The sequence below is a fragment of the Monodon monoceros genome, unplaced genomic scaffold (assembly GCF_005190385.1).
Source record: "Monodon monoceros isolate NGI ecotype Baffin Bay Population unplaced genomic scaffold, NGI_Narwhal_1 Super_Scaffold_20, whole genome shotgun sequence".
Taxonomy (NCBI): domain Eukaryota; kingdom Metazoa; phylum Chordata; class Mammalia; order Artiodactyla; family Monodontidae; genus Monodon; species Monodon monoceros.
The window spans coordinates 24104345-24124000 of record NW_021703777.1 but is presented as its reverse complement, the minus strand read 5'-3'; the positions used below and the strand labels follow the sequence as shown (position 1 = coordinate 24124000).

General features: G+C 38.5%; 1 protein-coding gene across 1 annotated transcript in view; it reads right to left on the bottom strand.

The window, feature by feature from the left end:
* Positions 1-481: 481 nt before the first annotated feature.
* HHIP (hedgehog interacting protein) overlaps positions 482-19656 on the bottom strand; it is an 88607-nt gene continuing 69432 nt past the window's right edge. Inside the window, exons 11-13 of the mRNA XM_029235918.1 lie at positions 18652-18733; positions 4327-4475; positions 482-758 (exon numbers count right to left, since the gene is read on the bottom strand). Of these exons, the coding sequence (XP_029091751.1) occupies positions 565-758; positions 4327-4475; positions 18652-18733 (425 nt within the window). The 3' untranslated portion in view covers positions 482-564. The remainder of the gene's footprint in view (positions 759-4326; positions 4476-18651; positions 18734-19656) is intronic.

Below are 19656 nucleotides of genomic sequence, written 5' to 3'. Positions count from 1 at the left end.
AGTGCGTTAACATTCTGCAATTGGATACATTGATAAAAATGAAGATTACAATTTTATATCAAGTTGCCCTCTTAGAAATTCATCAGGGAGCTCTGAAACATTCTCTCATATTATAGTCCTTTAATATAAAAATATGGCCTTTTAAAATTCAATCCATCAGATTGCACAGTAATGTTTTAAAACTCCATTGAAGTTGACTTTAGTGATTACAGACAGAAAATTCCTGGGAAGGCACATAATCTCTTCTGGTGACATAAAAATTCTGTTATCAATTTACAATGGAATTTCTGGGGAAATTACTCCACACAAGGAAATACATATTTAAAAAACCCATCTGTTACGCAACCACACTCACGGGGGTTGTGAGTGTGTGTGCGTATGTGCATATGTGAACAAACGTGCCTATATACACACACAGGGTCTGCACATTTCTGGAAATGACTTTTAAATTAATCAAAGAAAATGAAATCACAGGAATGTGTAGCAGGATAACAGTCGTTCTTTTTAATGACAGGATAAAAAATAAATGCCCATTGGAAAGGAATAGTCAAACAGTCCCAGAAACTATACAATGTAACTTGTTAGATCCAGCAAATAAGATGTCATGTCAATGATCTGATCAAGAATACCTGCCCTGGTCTCTCTGCGGAGGTTTCTGTCCACTTGTTCACACTGAGGACCAAGATATCCTTTTTTACAGAGGCACTTGTTGGGTCTAACACAGACACCGCCGTGGCGACACGCTGGCTCACATTTCGCTGGGAGAAAAAAAAAGAGCAATAAAATCACACTCCATTCTGTAAGTCGGAAAGAGCACCGAGTATGAGGCCAATAAATATCTGACGAGTAAGGGAATGGAGGGAAAGGAGGGGGAAGCCAGTCCCAAAATGCTCCCAAAGTTAATAAGTACAAAGGAAGAAGGCTTTCAGACTTCTAGTTATTTGGGGGCCAGAACACAACAGACAGTGGGAGACATTTCGAGAGAAGCGGATCATCCAGATCATGGGAAACAATTTCAATCCCTTGCAGAACTGACTTTATGTAAAACGAGGATTTCAGTTCTTTAAAACCTCTGCCTCCCTAGGGCATCTCCAACACAGGGCCTGCCAAGTACCGCTCTGTTTCTGTCCCTCTGGGGTAGGACCTCACGGTGGGAAGGGCGCGGCCAGAGAGAAAGGCCCAGTGGCTGGAGCATCACCAATGTAACATCAAGAAATGGGCAGTTTTTTGGGCTTCCCTTGTGGTGCAGTGGTTAAGAATCCGCCTGCCAATGCAGGGGGCATGGGTTCGAGCCGTGGTCCGGGAGGATCCCACATGCTGTGGAGCAGCTGGGCCCGTGCACCACGGCTGCTGAGCCTGCACTCTGGAGCCTGCGAGCCACAGCTGCTAAGCCCACGTGCCACAACTGCTGAGGCCTGTGTGCCTGAAGCCTGTGCTCCGCAACGGGAGAGGCCACCGAGATGGGAGGCCTGTGCACCGCGGCAGGGAGTGACCCCCGCTTGGCGCAACTGGAGAGGGCTCTCCTGCAGCAGCGAAGATCCAATGCAGCCAAAAATAAATATGTAAATTAATTAATTAAAAAAAAAAACACTAGAGTTTTAAAAAAAAGGAAAACAAATGGTCAGTTTTTGGTTGGAGGGAGGATCCACCACGTGGATTCCCTTGGATTCCTCCCTTGCCTTGTTCCCAGGGGGTGTAGGGCATATGCCCCTTTCTGATTACACCCTGAAGCCCCTTCTCGGGGTCAGTGCAGTTGCCCAGAGAAAGACGTTCTGAGCAATCCTTTACAGGGCTGCTCTACAGAGCAGGATTGCTTCAGAAAAGAATGTTTACCACTATAATATAGGTAGGGAATGTAAAGATTTATTGCTAAAATGAGATGGAGCATAAAATTGGGTATATAACTTAATTGTCTCTTACTGATAGGATGAATCTGAGGTGTGCAGCCACTGTAGACAGAATCAAATTCCTTGAATACATGTCCTTATACTTTTAGGGGACAGAGTTATTTTAACCTTTTCCAGGGCGTTAATCAAAATCCAGGGGTCTGTGGCTGATATATGGGAAAGAAAGAACAGGGAGAAAATAGACCAAAATAGTCTTTTAAATTTGTGGGAGATGAGCAAACTCTGTGAGTATATGAATAAAGTTCTTACTTGGGTCAAAATTTCTTACTTGGGTCAAAAATACCACAAATATATTACTTTAATAAAACGGTTCTGGTTTCTCTTATATATTCAAAGTATTTACTTGATTTAGTGGAAAGATTAAAGTACTTTATGACAGCCGTCCCAACCTTTTTGGCACCAGGGACCAGTTTCGTGGAAGGCAATTTTTCCACAGACCGGGGGTGGGGTAGGTGGGGGATGTTTTCGGGATGATTCAAGTGCCTTACATTTATTGTGCACTTTATTTCTATTATTATTACATTGTAATACATAATGAAATAATTATACAACTCACCATAATGCAGAATCAGTGGGAGCCCTGAGCTTGTTTTCACTTGCCACTCACTGATAGGGTTTTGATATGAGTCTGCAAGCAGTTGATTTATTATGGTCTCTGTGCAGTCAAACCTCTCTGCTAATGATAATCTGTATTTGCAGCTGCTCCCCAGCGCTAGCATCACCCCCTCAGCCCCACCTCAGATCATCAGGCATTAGATTCTCATAAGGAGCGTGCAACCTAGATCCCTCGCATGCACGGTTCACAGTAGGGTTCACGCTCCTACGTGAATTTAATGCCGCCGCTGATCTGACAGGAGGTGGAGCTCAGGCGGTAATGCGAGCGATGGGGAGCGGCTGTAAATACAGATGAAGCGTCACTTGCTCACCCGCCGCTCACCTCCTACTGTGTGGCCTGGTTCCTAACAGGCCACAGACCAGTACCGGTACCAGTCTGTGGCCCAGGGGTTGGGGACCCCTGCTTATAAACTTTCATTTATATCATATATCATTATTAATATCTATTATGGTATGTATTAAGCTGCCTAGATTCAAAATTATGTTTACCCTCAGTTTAACATACTTTACTAGCAGGCACTCAATAAATATTTGTTATCTGATGACTTGAGGTGACTTAAAAGGTTAGGCAAAAGATAAGTAAGGAATAAGACAGAATGGGCACCCCGTAAAAGCAGAGAGAGTAGATATTGTCAAGCATAGAAGGAAGCAGAAGGAAGATATATCATCAGGAATTAGAATATTATTGCATTTAAACACTGATTCTCATTTTTTGGCCAACTAATGAAAAATGAGACAGAATGGGTCAATAGAATGTAAGCATTTTTTAAAAATAATGTAATTACTTAATTTCTATTGAGTTGCAGTTATGATAGCTTTTTCCTAGATATGTAACCATGATATCAATCAATCACGTAATATTATTAGTGCTGAAGCAATTTAAGCTTAAAATGGATACTGTCTCTGTGACTTTAAATGTCTACTTTATTTGAGGTAAACGAGGTATGGTTATAATTTTTTGAAACAAATACATGTTTAGAGTAAAGAAAGAAGGCATTTATGAATTAAGGATACTGTTAAATATTAATATGGGACTTGAATTTTCTTTGGCAAGAGATACTTTAATATTTGAAATAGCAGAGATCAAAATCTTTTGCAAGTAATATGTATATGCCGGTTGTTGAAAACATACTTTCAGTATACACATCTTAAACTCTAGGTACCTAAATTAATCTAATTGTCTTACTTCACACCAAGTAGAATTTAAACGCGATTATATGTATCTGCGGAAGTCGCAAGTTAAAGGATAGAATAACCTTGGAATGAATCTCATTTGCTCTCTGAGCAGCTGCACACCCACCTGATGGTCCACAAGGCAGTGGCAAAAAGAATGGAAAAATCTCATTATATGCCTCTAGATAACTGCATTTTCCCCTTTTCTATAAAAACACCCACTGAAAACCCCTGTTTTTAGCACGCTGCGGCAAGAAAGCAAGCAGCAAATTTAGGGAGGGCCTTTACGGAGTGTCTGGAAAATGCTGGCACTCAGAAAGGGGCTTTGCAAGCACCAGGTCATTGGCTGGTGTGAAAGTTCAAACCCAGGACTGAGAGTCCACAGGGATGATCTAGTTGGGCTGTTTTCAGGTGTGACTTTGTGAAAGAACTCGATGATGTTTATGATTAACTTATATACGTGAACTGTTTCCATTAGGAAAATGGCAACGATTTCAGGTGCAAGTTCAGAAACAGACTGAGCATTACTATTGTAAACGGCTACAGTTTTGAACCCTAGGTCATTCTAGAGGAAGTAACTAACGTTAAGTTCTTGCAGGCCCAAACTCCCCAGAACAGAAGGAAAACTAACCAACTCTACACCAGTCTCCTTCCCATCCGGGACTGCAGCAGCACTTTCCTGTGGGCGCGCAGTAGCCGTTCCGACAGAGCCGGCAGCACTCAGAGGTCAGGGTCTGGGCAGGCTGGACCGTGGCCCTGCATTCCTCAGGCATCAGAGGTCTGCATCAAAAGACAACCGTCAAAAGTGCATTTCGGTTGCAAATCAATATTGGAATGAAATCTAGTGATTTCGTAGCTTGCAGAGCACGTCTCTTGCTTTCCAAAGAGACCTTTCTTTTACGCCACTCAGACAGAAAGGTCGACAACTTTCTAAGAGGAGAAAATACACACCCATGAGGAAACAAACTAATCAGTTTTGAACGAAAAGGAACAAATCAAACATGGTAAGAAACTTTATCATGATCAAAATTCATTGATTAAAAATGTAATTATGTTACATCAATATTTTGGTAGCGAAGAATTCCTAGCAATTACAATTTAAAAAATAAAGATGAATAGATATTTTAAAGCTTTTTTTTTTTTTTCCCTCAAAACGCCAGAAGTTTTTAGGAATAGCACCTGAGATAGGTTTCACTTGTTATTGGCATATTTGGCAACATCACGAGGCTGAAGGCATTCATCAGAATGAACAGTTGTAGCCTAAAAAGCTTGGGAATCATTTTTTATTTCATTTTTACATTTCTTTTGAAATACTTTTTCCAGAATGACTGTTCTTAAAAGGACGTCATAACACATATGTGTGTTTACTACTGACTCAAAGTTTAAACTCTTTATGCAAAGAATGATCTACATAGAGAGATTTTATATACATACATGTATATATGTACATATATATTTTTATAATTTGATTTTGTCCCGCTATGAAGAAAAAGAATGCTAATAGTAGCAAACAAAAACATCTTATCTGTCATGTTAAAAGTCATAGACTTTGTTTTAATTGCTCTACAATTGCCATCATTTAGAGAGGGACCAAGATGCCTTCTTGGTTTTTGAATAAGAGGGTGTCTTTCAAGTTGTTTCATGCTGGAATCATGATCACACCTGCTCATTACCTAATCTTTGGGGAAAAATGTGCAGTGGTACTTTGCTATCAGTCACTGCTACCTGTGCCTCAGTGTGGTGAGAAAGCTCTTTTCAGTGAAGGAATGTAAGTAAACACTTCAGCACCAGTCAAATCACCACCAGGAGGATGGGCAAATCAGTTGGAGTCCTTAAGTACCATAACAAAGAAGGTGATAATTATAGGTCAGAACGACCACAGAGGTGAATGATATAGCTTTCCGAGAGAAGCAAATAATTAGGCCCTGCAGACTCAGTTTTCTTGAGACAGGTTATCTTGTTATGCCCCTGTAGCAATATGAACAGTGATAATAATTTGGAGCTTGGCCTCAGGCTGTTTCTACAATGACTCAAAACCATATTTAAAATATCTAATGACTTCTTTAGTTCCTCTCTCCAATAAGATCCCATTCTCTGTTGAAAGCATTGTTTGGGATTGACATGTACACACTATGATATTTGAAATAGATAACCAACAAGGACCTACTGTATAGCACAGGGAACTCTGCTCAATATTCTGTGATAACCTAAATGGGAAAAGAATTTGAAAAAAAATAGATACACGTATATGCATAACTGAATCACTTTGCTGTACACCTGAAACTAACGTACATTGTTGATCAACCATACTCCAATATAAGATAAAAACTGAAAGAAATAAAAGTATTGTTTTGCAGCTAACGTGACAATTCAGAAAGCTCCCTTAAATCTATTCAACCTCTTATTTAAATCTAGAAATGGTCAGCTTATATGAAAGGTACTTAAGGCATTCCATGTTTTCACTCAGAACACACCATCAAGTAGTTCCTATGTGCCCCCAAGGGAGTCTTTCTGAGAGTAATGGTAGAGTGTGATAAGGTGAAGATGTTAAACAGTTATGCCAAGGAAAGTGAGGGCATTACCTTGGCCTTCTTATTGTTGAATAGCCCAAGTCTGCCTATTTCTTCCTCATATAAAATTCTTATTTTGTTTGTGAGACGACGGTGGCATTTGTGACCATCAGGAGAGCAGTTTCTCAGTAGCCATGATGCTCTTCTGAGTCACAGGCCACCACCATTTACTGAGTGATAATCGGTAAACAGGTATTGTTTCCATTTTACAGGTAACTGAGATTCTGTTTACCCAATTCTATTTGTTACTCACTCGTTCACGCTCTTTCTGATTCATTCAAGAAAAGAGGCCCAGAAGCAGAGTGTGTCAAGAATATGTTACGTGTTATATGCAATGCAAAAAAGGCAGGCACATAGCTCACATGCTACTTGATGATATGGTTCATGCCTGAGCAGATGAATCTAAAGAGGAGAAGACACCATGTGGATTAAAAACGTAGGTGACTTCGATCAAACAACTACCACCGGAAGGTGTTGCCTGTTTGAGGCAAAGTGTAGGGACATTGATTCATGTGCACTGGGAACGGATAAGGCGGTATGACGAATAGAGATTCTCTGTGGAAGTTCAGTTCTTCAGGGCAGGGTATCTGATCCTTTTTTCTGGATGATCCTCCAATTAGGCACTTTGTCTGATTTTCACCAGACATTCAAATGTGTGGAAACTCAGATTATGGAGGGAACTCTAAATTGTTGTTGTTTTTGCCTAGAGTTGGGCAGATGCTTATCTGTCGGTGGATGTGACTGCTTCATGCTTGGGCTTGTTTAGCTTACACAAAACTGTGTGGCTGTCATATATAAACCCTACGATGCCCTTAAATTTTTAGTTAATTACCTAGGAAAATATTTATTTTTTCTTTTATGAAGTTGACAACCAACATTCCTCACTTAGCATGTTAAATAAATCCTCTCTCTGTCTCTGTTATTCTATTGGGGAGCCTTGAACATGAAAATGTACATAAAACATAGCCCATCACCTATAGGACTTCACTTCTCTTAAGGAATGAGTAATCTTATTTCCCCTTTCCCTTCCCCATTGAAATAAAAGCTTTCTGAGGGCAAAAACTATATATTCAATCCTCTTCAAGTCTAGTCATTGACTCTGACAGGTACTGTGCTCTTCATGGGGATAAGACAGAAAAAAAACGGGGTCCTAATCTTCTTGGAGACCACTGTGGAGAAGACAGACAAGCAAACACAAAAGTATAAGGCAGTATGATCTTTGCTATGATACAGGTGCATATGAAGTATCACAGGAATACAGACGAAGGTGCAATTAATTTAGGATTGAGGGATGTTATAGGAAGATGATATTTAAGCTACCAAAGTATTTTATCTCCTCAACTACTTATAGTCATAGGAGGTAGGAAAATACCATAGGCATTCAATAAATGTTTATTGAATTGAATGCATATAGTAGAAACTTTTTTCAAATCTGGAATATAAATTCCATGAAGACAAATATTCCCCTCTCTTCTCTTGTGTCTTTCCAAGACCCAGAAGAGTGTACAGCACATGGAAGATCCTTCTTAAAAATCTGTTGAATGAATGAAACGAGTGGAATTTTAAAAGGGTGTTTGTTTCTTTAAAATGCTACTGAGTGACAATATTAGGAATATATGGACTATTTAGGGGAGGGATATCATTAAAATCGAATCACTATACTTTTATATCATAAGCATAAAACTAAAAACACCCACTGTATTTCTCTCTATTGGCTAAATTAACTTGTATTAATTACAAGTATTTGTAATTACAAATTACAAATTTGTAATATTGTATTACAAAATTCTTCCAAGGCATAGTTAAATTCATTTTAAATAAAGCATTTTTACACTAATTATAATCATAATAAATAAACAACAGGCTAAGAAGTAAGCATGGCATAAAGAGATGGGATTACTTTTCTCCTCCAGCTGGGAATTAAGTCAACATATGAACATTCATTTTTCTAGTAATACATTTGTTAAAGTTTGACAAAGATTTTTGGTGATCCCAACCATCTCTTTCCTCTCCACTCATTCTTTGTTCTAGGGACATTTCTTCTTTCCATTGAAAAGAGTAAGGTTCCTTTACATGGAATGAGGAGAAAGAAAAGGGAATAAAACAAGTAAATTTGAACTTTATTATTATTGTCACCTTGAAATAAACCATCTTGTATATTCCTAATTACTACATATACACACCTAGATGGGATCTAAACAAAAATCTAGGGTATATACTTGTGATAGATGAACTCATTTTTCATTCTTATTTTTATTACACTGGGAAATTGAGCATCTTAATGTAGGCCTAATAAAAATTACTTAAATGGTCTTGCTCTCCTTTTAAACAGTTACTTTTTAAACTTTTGGACTCTTAGGTCTACTGAATGAAGTCTGAGATAGCTTTCAAGATAGAAAACTTACCCAAGAGGATATTCAGATTTTTAATAAAGAATATATGGTGCCCATTTGTTGACAGTTATCCCCATAGTTCTCAAACTTAATTTAAATTAGAAAAACACATTTTCTAACCCCTTTACACATGACAAATAATGAAGCACTAAAGGGATAGTGTAGAAAACTGCCCAACATTTTTTAACGTATAAGCATTGTTCTCAGAAACATAAGACATTCTCTTACAAACCTACGTTGGCTGGTTCTGTGTAGTAGCATAAAGCTTTAGATACTTTCTTGAAATAAAGGAGGAAGTTGAGAAGCCTGAGTAATTTATAACACACATTATACTGTGATGACTTTTTGTGAACAGCTAAGGCCAACAGCGAATGTCTCTGGGTAGCGGGATTAAAGAATGGTTTTAATTTTATGATACATCATAAGTGAATGGATCAATCAATAAATGAGAAGTCTTCTGTGCATTTGCATGGAAGCACAGGGATAAATTCTGTCTTAGCAGGCCTGCTCTTTGGAGTGAGTGTTACAGAACTCGATCTATTGTGTCCTTTATGAAAAGTAAAGGGGTTCATTCTGAAATTTTTGTTAGGGGTTCAGATTTTAAATGTATGTTATTGTAAAACAAGGTACATCGATCATGAGTAATACTTTTTTTTTTTTTTTTAGTAATACTCTTTTATAAAAATCCTGACTCATTGGAAATTTCAGAAGATGTGCTAATTCTATAGCTTCTCATAGACAACAGTCTGCTTGAGGTGATTAAGGACGTGATGTAAGAACTGTCTTATTCTTTTTTTTTTTTTTTTTTTTTTGTCTTGTGGGATCTTAGTTCCCTGATCAGGGATTGAACCCAGGCCCTCAGCAGTGAGAGCTTGGAGTCCTAACCACTGCACCACCAGGGAATTCCCTTATTCTTTTATCCATAGTCACACTGGGACACATGGAAAAGTGTTCCCTTGCAACTGTAACCTTTGCAAAACGATTTTCTTCCATGCTTTTTCCTATTGTCATGAGGTAAGAAAAACTGATAAATCTAAATCCTCATCACTCAGTGTGGTCCCAGAGCAGCAGCCCCAGCAGGAGGTCGTCTGAAATGCAGACTCTCAGGCCCTCCCCAGACGTACAGAATCAGAATCTGCACTTAAGTCAGTTTGTCAAGTGACTCACATGCAGGTTCAAGTCTGAGAGGCCCCTTTCTTTTTCTTTTTTTTTTTTGCGGTGCGCGGGCCTCTCACTGTTGTGGCCTCTCCCGCTGCGGAGCACAGGCTCCGGACGCGCAGGCTCAGCGGCCATGGCTCACGGGCCCAGACGCTCCGCGGCATGTGGGACCTTCCCAGACCGGGGCACGAACCTATGTCCCCTGCATCGGCAGGCGGACTCTCGACCACTGTGCCACCAGGGAATCCCTGAGAGGCCCCTTTCTTAATTAGGGCCATGCCCAGCCAAAAGTGGTTAATGGGGCCATGAATAAGTGTGGTCAGGAGCTTCCAAGTACAGAATATTCTGGGATCTTGTGATTGGATGGAGTACGGCCTCTACACGAGGGGGCAGCCTTCCTGTGCCACCACAGATTCTGTGGTTTCATGGATTTCCTCACTCGGTAAGCATTCGATATACAAGCCATAACCCATAACCACTCATTGTTCCTAAAACCATTACTCAGCACTTTTGCCTCAAAAAAAGTAAGAAAATGGGAAATTTCTCCCATTTGTATAGCTTGAGGCATAGGAATGAGCACTAGTGTAGTAGTGCTATGTCATCTTTTAAATTATTCATTTTAGTGCCTTTCTCCAAGGTCAACATACAAACTACTTTTTCTTTTTTTTTTTTTTTTTTTAGTCTGGATAATTTTCTTCAGTTTGGGTGTTCACTAAATGCTTCTTACTCATGTTGACAGTTCTCTTTTCAGGGTCAGTTTACCCATGAGGAGTAGAATTTTGGATTCCGACTACATATAACCATTTTGTAGTACCTGGTAAAACGATAATACATCATACAAATTCAATTTTGCTCTGAGGAATCTTATACATTCATAATACAATCCTATTCCAGGTTGGAGAACAGAGAAAATGGAATCTGCTTCTGTGTAACCACGCAATATCGGTCTCACAGGACTTCGTGGCTGTAGAGATAGCAACACACATTTCCTAAGAATATTTTTCAAGTACCATTTGAGATATACCAAAAAATTAATCGTTTTAAGAGCTACTTGCTTTCATTTCATTCTTAAGGAATGCCTTCTTTGACGTTATATCATACGTAAGCTGCTTCGAAAAATCTTTTTACATATGTCCTCAGTAACATATATAAAGTGAAGGAAAAGAAAACAAATTCAAGACTACCTCTGAACTTGTATACATTATGGGTCATATTAAACATTTTAAATTTGTACTGTATATTTCTAGAATTCAAATTTAGAATGGGAAAGGCAGTGCTCTATCTTATTTCTCAAACCGCTGCATTTCTCTGTTCTGAAATGCACTGAACAGTGCGGCTGGGCCTCAGCTCTTTCCTCTGTGACCAAGGTTGCCTTCATTTTGAGGTCTGTGATTTAAATGCTGAGCACATGCGCACTCAGAAATAGTGTCGACTGGCTTTAATATGGCAGTTTGGGATTGAGTAGGCGCTAAACTCAAAGAGGACAAAGGTAGTGGCAACTTGGTGGAGCTGTGAGTTGGACTGCCTAGTGTTAATGAAATTATTAGAACTTTCAGAAATACCTGCTCAATTTTGTTCTATGGTTAAAGATGTAACCAGAATGAAAGCAGATAATGAAGCCACTTACACTTTCCAGTAATTTCATATTAAACTTTTTCCTCACGAGATGGGGCCAACCTTGCTATTCTCAAATTTAGAAGATCAGAACATGGATGAAGATATGAAATAGCTTTCATACAGCTAATTCCAGGTAATCTGGAACTCTTTTCTAGCACAGCTTTCTACTCAACTGGTCCTTTTTAGGAAAAAGGGAGCTAGGCACCTGTGTTTCAGGCCTTATTAATCTCCCTATCCAAACATCACTACCACTATACACAAGTATCTAAAAGGGTGTGTGGATCGCCTTCATTCAACTTTATCAGCTTACCTCAGTTTATATATTTCCAGGCGAAGATTAGGAAATGAAAAGTTATGTATTTCCTTAAAAGGAAATCCTAGGAGAAATGACTAATGAAACTGGATGATGAGGTTGTCTGCTTTTAGGGAAAAAAGGATAAAGTCCAATTTTATTAAATTGCCTTAGGTGTTTCTTGTATTATGTTTGCAATGTCCTCAATTCAGAAACTAGTCCACTACAATTATTAGAAAAATAGGCATTTGCACTTTAATTCAGTGGACTTGTTCCTGAAAAATCTTGTATTCTACAAAATCGCATACTAAAAATAAGGCTTATGGGAAAAATAGAGTTGGGGCAGACCCCTCGAGATCCATGCAACTTCGTAACTAAAGCACTAGCAAAAATAAAACTTGGTACCTTGGGAGAGGGCAGCCCAGGGAGCAGGTCGGCAGTAGCTGGAGGAGAGATTTGCTCAGGGGAGATTGAAGCACACAAAACCAAAATGGTGATGGACGTGACGCTTTGAACTCAGGAGGGAGTGAAACCTGCAGAGAGCCATGCAAAGCTGGAGGAATGTCTCCTGGGGGAGGGAAACTCATTGCGGACACTTATTTCTCATTTTAACAGTCAACTGAGAAGACGCCTTCTGCCTGTAGAGCAGCCGGGCTGAGGCCTTGTTCCCCCTGGTAGAACAGACTGGACCAAGAAGCCAACTCATGGTGAGTTTTACCCATCACCTTCTGGACCGTTATCTGGCAACTTGTAATGTACAATGTTCTGGCATAATTTTGTCCCAAAGTGGCAATATTTATCTCAGATAATATTGTTCATGTTTTCGGTAATGTGTGCAATCTCCTGATTTAAGATAAAAATAAGCTCCTTAGAGGAAAGGACTAAATTCTCACGTATATTCTCCCTCCATAGCACATAATACAATATCTTGAACACAGGAGACAAGCCAAAGATACCTGCAGACTGATTCAATCTCATGTCTTAATCTTGTATAACTGTACTTTGATAGGATAGAAAAATAAAAACTGAAAAATTAGGGTACAATAAAAAGCCAATGCCATTGCTTCCTAATATAAAGAAGGAACCACATTCTGTTCAGAATTTTACGTCTAAAACCAATTTTTTTTAACTTAAAAACTTGATTCATAAGCCATAATTGATAAAAATGTTAGACACTAAATAAGAAATGTCTGCGACTGGGAAAATAGACATTTTAAGTAACACTTTGATTACAACATAATTCAAAAGTCTTAAAGCCTATATAGTATTTTTCTTTTAGAAGCCATCTAAAAAAATAAATCTTTTTCGCACTTAAAAAACTGTAGACTACTAGTGTTTTAATTTTGTATTCTATGAAGGCAGAAATTTTAAATATCACTAAATGTTTTAAATGGGAAGTAAAAGTTGAAATGATTTTCTGTCCCTTAAAATAGCACAAAAATGTCAGTTTAAATTCTCTTTGAAGGCTATTAGGATGACAAATTCACAAATTTTGATGTTACACCTTTTGATTCATTTGTCAATGTTGACAAAAACGAGTCATTTAAGCAACAGATTTTTTTAGCTCAACTAAAATGAATTAGTAAAAAAATGATGCTAAGGTAGTTTTTCTTTTCTTTAAAAAGTATATCTTCCTCTAGAAACCATCTTTTTGCAGATTTGTGTGGCTGTTTTATGCAAGATTAAGTCTGCCTTTATCTCGAGAGCTGTAACATCTGATGATCCACTGTCACAATAAAAATAGAAGATATTCAGAAGGTCTAATAATATCAGATTTCCACCACTGTCCCAGGTGGGGGAGAAACATGGGTATTGAAAAGAAATGCTTTTAAGAGGCTCTTAACAAATGAGGCTCTTTTTGAAGAATATATTTTAAATTATTCATATTCTCCATTTTATGCCTTTTTAACAAATGCCATTTGTAAGTGGCAAATCAATCAAGTTTTCATAGCAATCTGTACAATTACTCTAGGAACTGATATTTCAACATTTAAAATTGATAATTTAAGAAAGACTATAATTAGTATAAAGCAGAAAATTCCCTTGAATGCTGTGGTCATATGTCACATCTTCAGAAAATAGGATATAAACATAAGAAGCTTTATAGTATAGACTTTTAAAATAGCATGGTCATTTAGAGAAAATTTTTTCATAAGTTATGGTATAATATTTTGTGTATATTTTGAAATAGGCGATGGCTCTACATAGCCTTGTATGGAATACCTGAGTATGTTTAAGTGTGTTTGTGTGCGTATATACAGAAACACACAAATCTTGGTAAAATATGAATACAATTCCAGTTACACTTAGGCCATTACCATATATTATGTATACATGCTCATCCACTCATTAGAAGTTTTGACTTTGATCTTATCTCATTCTTTTGCAATATATCTTTAAAATTTCAGATGGTATCTGACAGCATAGGAAGGATTAGTTCACTAAAAATCTTGTGCACTACCACGTAAACTATAATAGCATATTAAGAATAAAATATAAGCTGGCACCTAAGTGTATACTCTTTTTAGTTATTGGAAATGTAGAAAAATTATAGCAAAAATGTGGACCCTGCTTCCTTGTCTTTTAGACTTCAAATCCACCATGCTGAATGAATTTTTATAGGGCATATACTTGTTCATGACCTCTAGTGTTAAGAAATTCTGTCATGTTTGAAAACTAGTCCCTCGTCGAGCCTGTGTCCCTGTTAATAGCTGAAAGGTCAATGGAGCTGCTAAACAGTTTGTATTACTGTCAGGGTGGCCATGAAAACACCGCCTGCAGCAAGAGGACTTGGCAGCTGGGTCAACAGGCACTGTGGGGATTTATCAAGCTAGGGAGGCCACTTGCATAAAACTTTGACTGATGAATTGGGACTAGACTGGCTTATTGGGCTAAACCTTCTCCATTATGCATGGCTTTCTTTAGGATGGCAGAGCTGCCTGCCGGCTCCCTGAGACATATGCGAAGGATAAACAGAAGCAATTTCCTCTCATGAAGTGATTTTTGAGAAGGAAAAAAAAAAGCACACTTCAGCATCCAGTAGACTAAGGAGTAGGATGAAGATATTAAATAAACAAATAAATAAACAAAGAGCAGTAAGTGGGGTCATCACAGGAGGGGCAGGGAGGAGACAGGAGGGCAGTTTTTGATGTTGGTCACACAAGAGTCTGGGGACAGGACATTTCTGCAAAATGACCTCTGAAGCTGGGAATTTGCACTGTTAATTTATAGACCTCTTAAGGGAATGGGTTGTGTGACTTAGGGGTTAACAGATAAGCAACGTGTTAAAATAGAGTAAGACTGGGTACACAGGAATTAAATCGACATATTTAAGAATGATTTTATTTTACGAACTCCTGGAGAAATAACCCTGGAAACATTTCCAGGTCAGAAAAGGTCATTTAGTTTAAGTCCATCTGAAACAAAAATTAAAGAGTCTTTTTCAATAGTGTGAAAATATTTGTGTTCTATAAAATAAAACTAAAGCTTGGAAAGTTCAAACCTCTGTTAGAATTCTTTCATCTCCATCCCTCAGGAGCGTTTGTGTGATCCTGAAAAGATTTAACAAAGACCAAGCCTCTAAGACATGACTTGGATATTCGAAAACTAGGTACTCAGGGCTCTTAAAACTCCGTGGACACCTTGACCTCAATTTTGAAACTAACACTACCTCCAAAATTGAGAGATCACCCGCAAATAATTCTTGAATGCATGGAATGAACACCAATGGTACTAAAGAATTGCATATGCTTTAAGTACAATATTTAATTATCTTCACAGCGCTCTACATAAATGTAGCAGAGGCAGAGTGATGACCTGTACTTTAGTGACAGGCAAAGGAGTACTGTATGGTGCCACAATGCAGCGTCCACACTAAGGAAGATTCAGAGACAAGACCGTTTGACTGCCTATCCTGCCAGGATAGACTTCCTCATCTTGACAGGCTTCAGATGGCTCTACTAAGTGAGACTGAAATGAGTGTCCAGCTCTTGTCCTCAATGCCTTGACATCTGCTGGCTGAAGCAGCATCCCAGACCAGGGCATGCAGAACCCAGTACTTGAGGCTTTGGGGGACGCAGCAAGCAGAATGATTGACTGTACTGATTCGCCTCTAACTCCACCCTGCCATGAAATGAGACTCTTCCACTTCTGAAGGTATCCCTGTTCTAACAGGGAGGAAAAATTCCTCCCTTTTCCGCTTTTCCTTTACAAACTCCTGAGTTCTAGTGAAGCCATAGAGAAAGCTGGTTGTATTCTCATAGAATTTTTGTTTTTTTGATTGCAAACAATGGTATTTGTTTTTTTTATAACAGGTTATCTTGCCATCCTTTTCTGAGAAGGATGCCCACCGTAAATGATTTTAAACTTATGTAAATGATTATGTAACATAGAGCCTGAGACCAGATTGCCCTTACAGACTGAGCTGGTAATGCTGGGACCTCGTCTGCCTTTGTCAAAATGACCAAAGAATATTACATATCGTTTCAAAACTCCCTCATTTTTCTTATATGTGAGTGTGTGTGTGTAGGAAAAAAGAGAAAAAACATAAATCTTATGGTGTGTAGGCATGTAACTTCCATGATACATAATACAGAATATAAAAATTTTATGATTTGTAGTTATTCTCTTTTAGAGTCATGAGTCAACTGTGTTTGAAATTCATTCTGAAAACATTCTAACAAGTCTGGGGCTCTTCCACAAGAATACAGTTCATCTAAGATTTTCATTTGAGTTAGGTTTTTTGATGTAACAAGAAAAGTCTGTGTATAATTTTTTTCCGTTGATGAGGCTCTTTCTTCAATTTCTTCCTCAAACAGTTTAGGAAAACAGTTGTGCTCTGAAGCAGACATCCTGAACACAGCTAGGTTAGTAATTAGCTCGTGTTTCCAAAATAATCCCGTTCACATATACTAAAAAGTGTCTGCTTATATAGAACTTCCACTCATCTGGGGAGAACTACTATAATAACAAACGTTGGCTTCCAAATCGAAACAGCATGAGGCTCCCAACAAATGTTTATGAAAACATTTGTTTTCTTATAGTCAGTTTAATTTTGAAATGTATGCCTGGGCCTGTGTACAAGGACTGTGTCTCTGGGACTCTGTTAATCCCCCCACCTTCTGAAAACCAAACACACATCTTAACCCTGGCCGCACGCATGACACGACTCACCAGAAACAGACACCATAATGAGAAGTCAGGCCTTTCAGGTATGTCACTCTGAGACCACCCTATGAGAGGAGGCCCCATGATCACAAAGCCAAGGTCCCTCATGGCAGCCCTGGTAATTAGACACTAATAATGGACTGAAGGTGTAAAATTCACCTCAACTCACCACCAACAGACTAAACAATCCAGAGGAAGAGAGAAACATTTCTGTGAGAAGCAGTGAGAATTAATAACACTACCAGAAAGCTTGCAAAAGCACATCAACTTTGACAAATATAATGGAATAACAATGGCTATTTTGAAACTAATGGCAATAGATCTGAGTGAAATCGTAGCCCTCGTTCTGAATCGTTAGAATGCTATTTTATGAATTAACACTGGTTTGACTTTTGTTCTTAATATTGCCACCTTCAACAAGCACCGGAGTGTCTGATGTTTTATTTTTCATTCATTACTTTGCTTCTCACAGAAGGACACTGGTTTCACACTCAAGGAAGAAAAGAACCCTTACAGTGTGTAGATGGGTACTTCTCTTACTGTGAAAGAAAATGTGTACTGTTAAATAGAGAAGGAAAGCTGTCATTATGACTGTGTGATAGATGGGTATATGTGATACCTTCTATCATAGAGAGACCATTTTTGGTCTCTTTTTGTTCTGCAGCACCAATGTCAACCTATATTTTTCTCAGGAAAGATAGTGTTTTAGGGTATGGAAAAAGGACAAGAATCTCCATTTGTTAGTCAGTGAATTTTTCAGAAAAACATACACAATTTATAACCTACAAATATTTTAAAAGTGGAATTAAATGAATGCTCTTAGTAAACTTCGCAGATTATTGGAATTTTTTCTCCTAAAAGGGACTTGAAATTTGGGAATTTAAATTTGCAGATGGGCTCATGAAGCTAAGTTAGCATAGAAAGAATTGGAAATTCACAGCACGGCAAAGCTAGGGTCTGACCACTACTGGCGTTCCACAGTAGTCGTATTTGTGAAGATACCGAAGTCCTATAATAATTGTTTCTAAAATTATGGCTAATATCTATTTGACAGTATATAATTTTAGCAGCTTCTGAGAGTTCTGATTTTATCCATGAAATTAACAACTGACAAATGATGACTCAAGATAATTTGAAAGTTGTGTGTGTGTTGAAGTTGGGTGGGTGGGTAGAGAAGAGCTGGAGAGGGATAATTATATTCTCTAAAGGATTAAAACGTTCACATCTTCCTTTTGCTGAAATAAATAACAAAATATTTCTTCAGTTTTCATTTGTTTAGTCACAGAAGCTGTGAGCATCCAGTTATAAAATGAGGCTCCAATGTTGAGCTGCCGAAATAACTTATCCTGATTACCTAACAAAAGTCATACTAAGCATACTAAGGTCTGCCAGAATGTTCCTGGTTTTCTCGAAAGGAAAGGAGGGTTTATTGCTTCCAACAAGAGAGCGGAAGCCGCTGCCTCATACATCAGGGTCCTCCTCGGACATTTAAGTGAGGACCCTGACTCCACAAATATAATGCTGCTTTCAGATGACAGCAAAGATGCCATGAACGTGATCGAACTTTAAAGTTCAGGGTGTTCAAGTCTAGGCCTCAGAGACTGGAACTGAGGGTCTCTCAGGAGAGCACTTAGCAGATGGGCAGGGTGGAAATGTTCATCTTTGTTGAGGGCTAATTGCGATTCCATCACTAATTTGAATGCACTGGAATAACTAAGAGAATATTACTTGACTTAACGGAATATTAAAAAAAACCTCACCTTTTGGGATCTACAATTTTGTAGAGTTTTCCATTGTGAGTCTGGGTCATACTTTTACTACTTGATAGAATGTAAACTTCACCTATGAAGAGAGAAATACAATGTTAATTCACAGTATTACAAAGCCTTACCTTCTTTTGCCTAGCAGATTATTATATATATATAATATGTATGTATATATGTATGTGTATGTAGGTATGTGTATGTATATACATATATTATATATTCATACATCCTCAGAAGATCACTTGCCTGAGTGCATCCAAATTCCGGTCACTTCTCCCCACATCTCACTATTACTCCAGTGCGGGCAGATATTAATCTCTCACCTGGAAGATGGCAACAGCCTCCTAACTGGTCTCCCTGTTTCTACTCTTATTCTTCTATGTTTATTCTCAACATACCAGTCGCAGAGATTCCTTAAAAGGCAAGTTAGATCATATAAATTGGATCACATTCCTCTGTTTCAATACCCTCCAATGGCATCTAATCTCTCTCCCAGCAAAGGTAAGTCCTGACAGTGGCCTACAATGTCCCCCCCTTACTGCTCTGACCCCATCTGCAATGTTTCTAGCCTCACCTCCTGACTTTGGACATGCAAGGCAGGTTCCTGTCCCAGCCTCCTGTCACAGGCCCCTGGTGTCCCAGGCTCCTCCCGCCTCAGCATCTGTCCCACGTCCTATCTCAGGCTCCTGTCAGTAGACCCCCACTGGATGCATTGTTCCCCTTTCATGTCTGTGCTTAGATATCATCTTTCTTGACTGTTCTATTTAAAAGTACACTTGTCCCAACTCCTAGCCATCTCTATCCCTCTTTACAACTAGATTTTCCTCCTAAGCACTTATTACCAACTAATGTACAATATATTTTTAAAAAAAATTTTTATTGTCCTCCTTTAGGATGTAAATTTCACGAAAACAGTTTAGATTGTTATCTCTTTATCTGCTCCTGTATCCCCAACTCCTAGAACAGAGCTTTGCACAGAATAGGTGCTCAATAAATAGT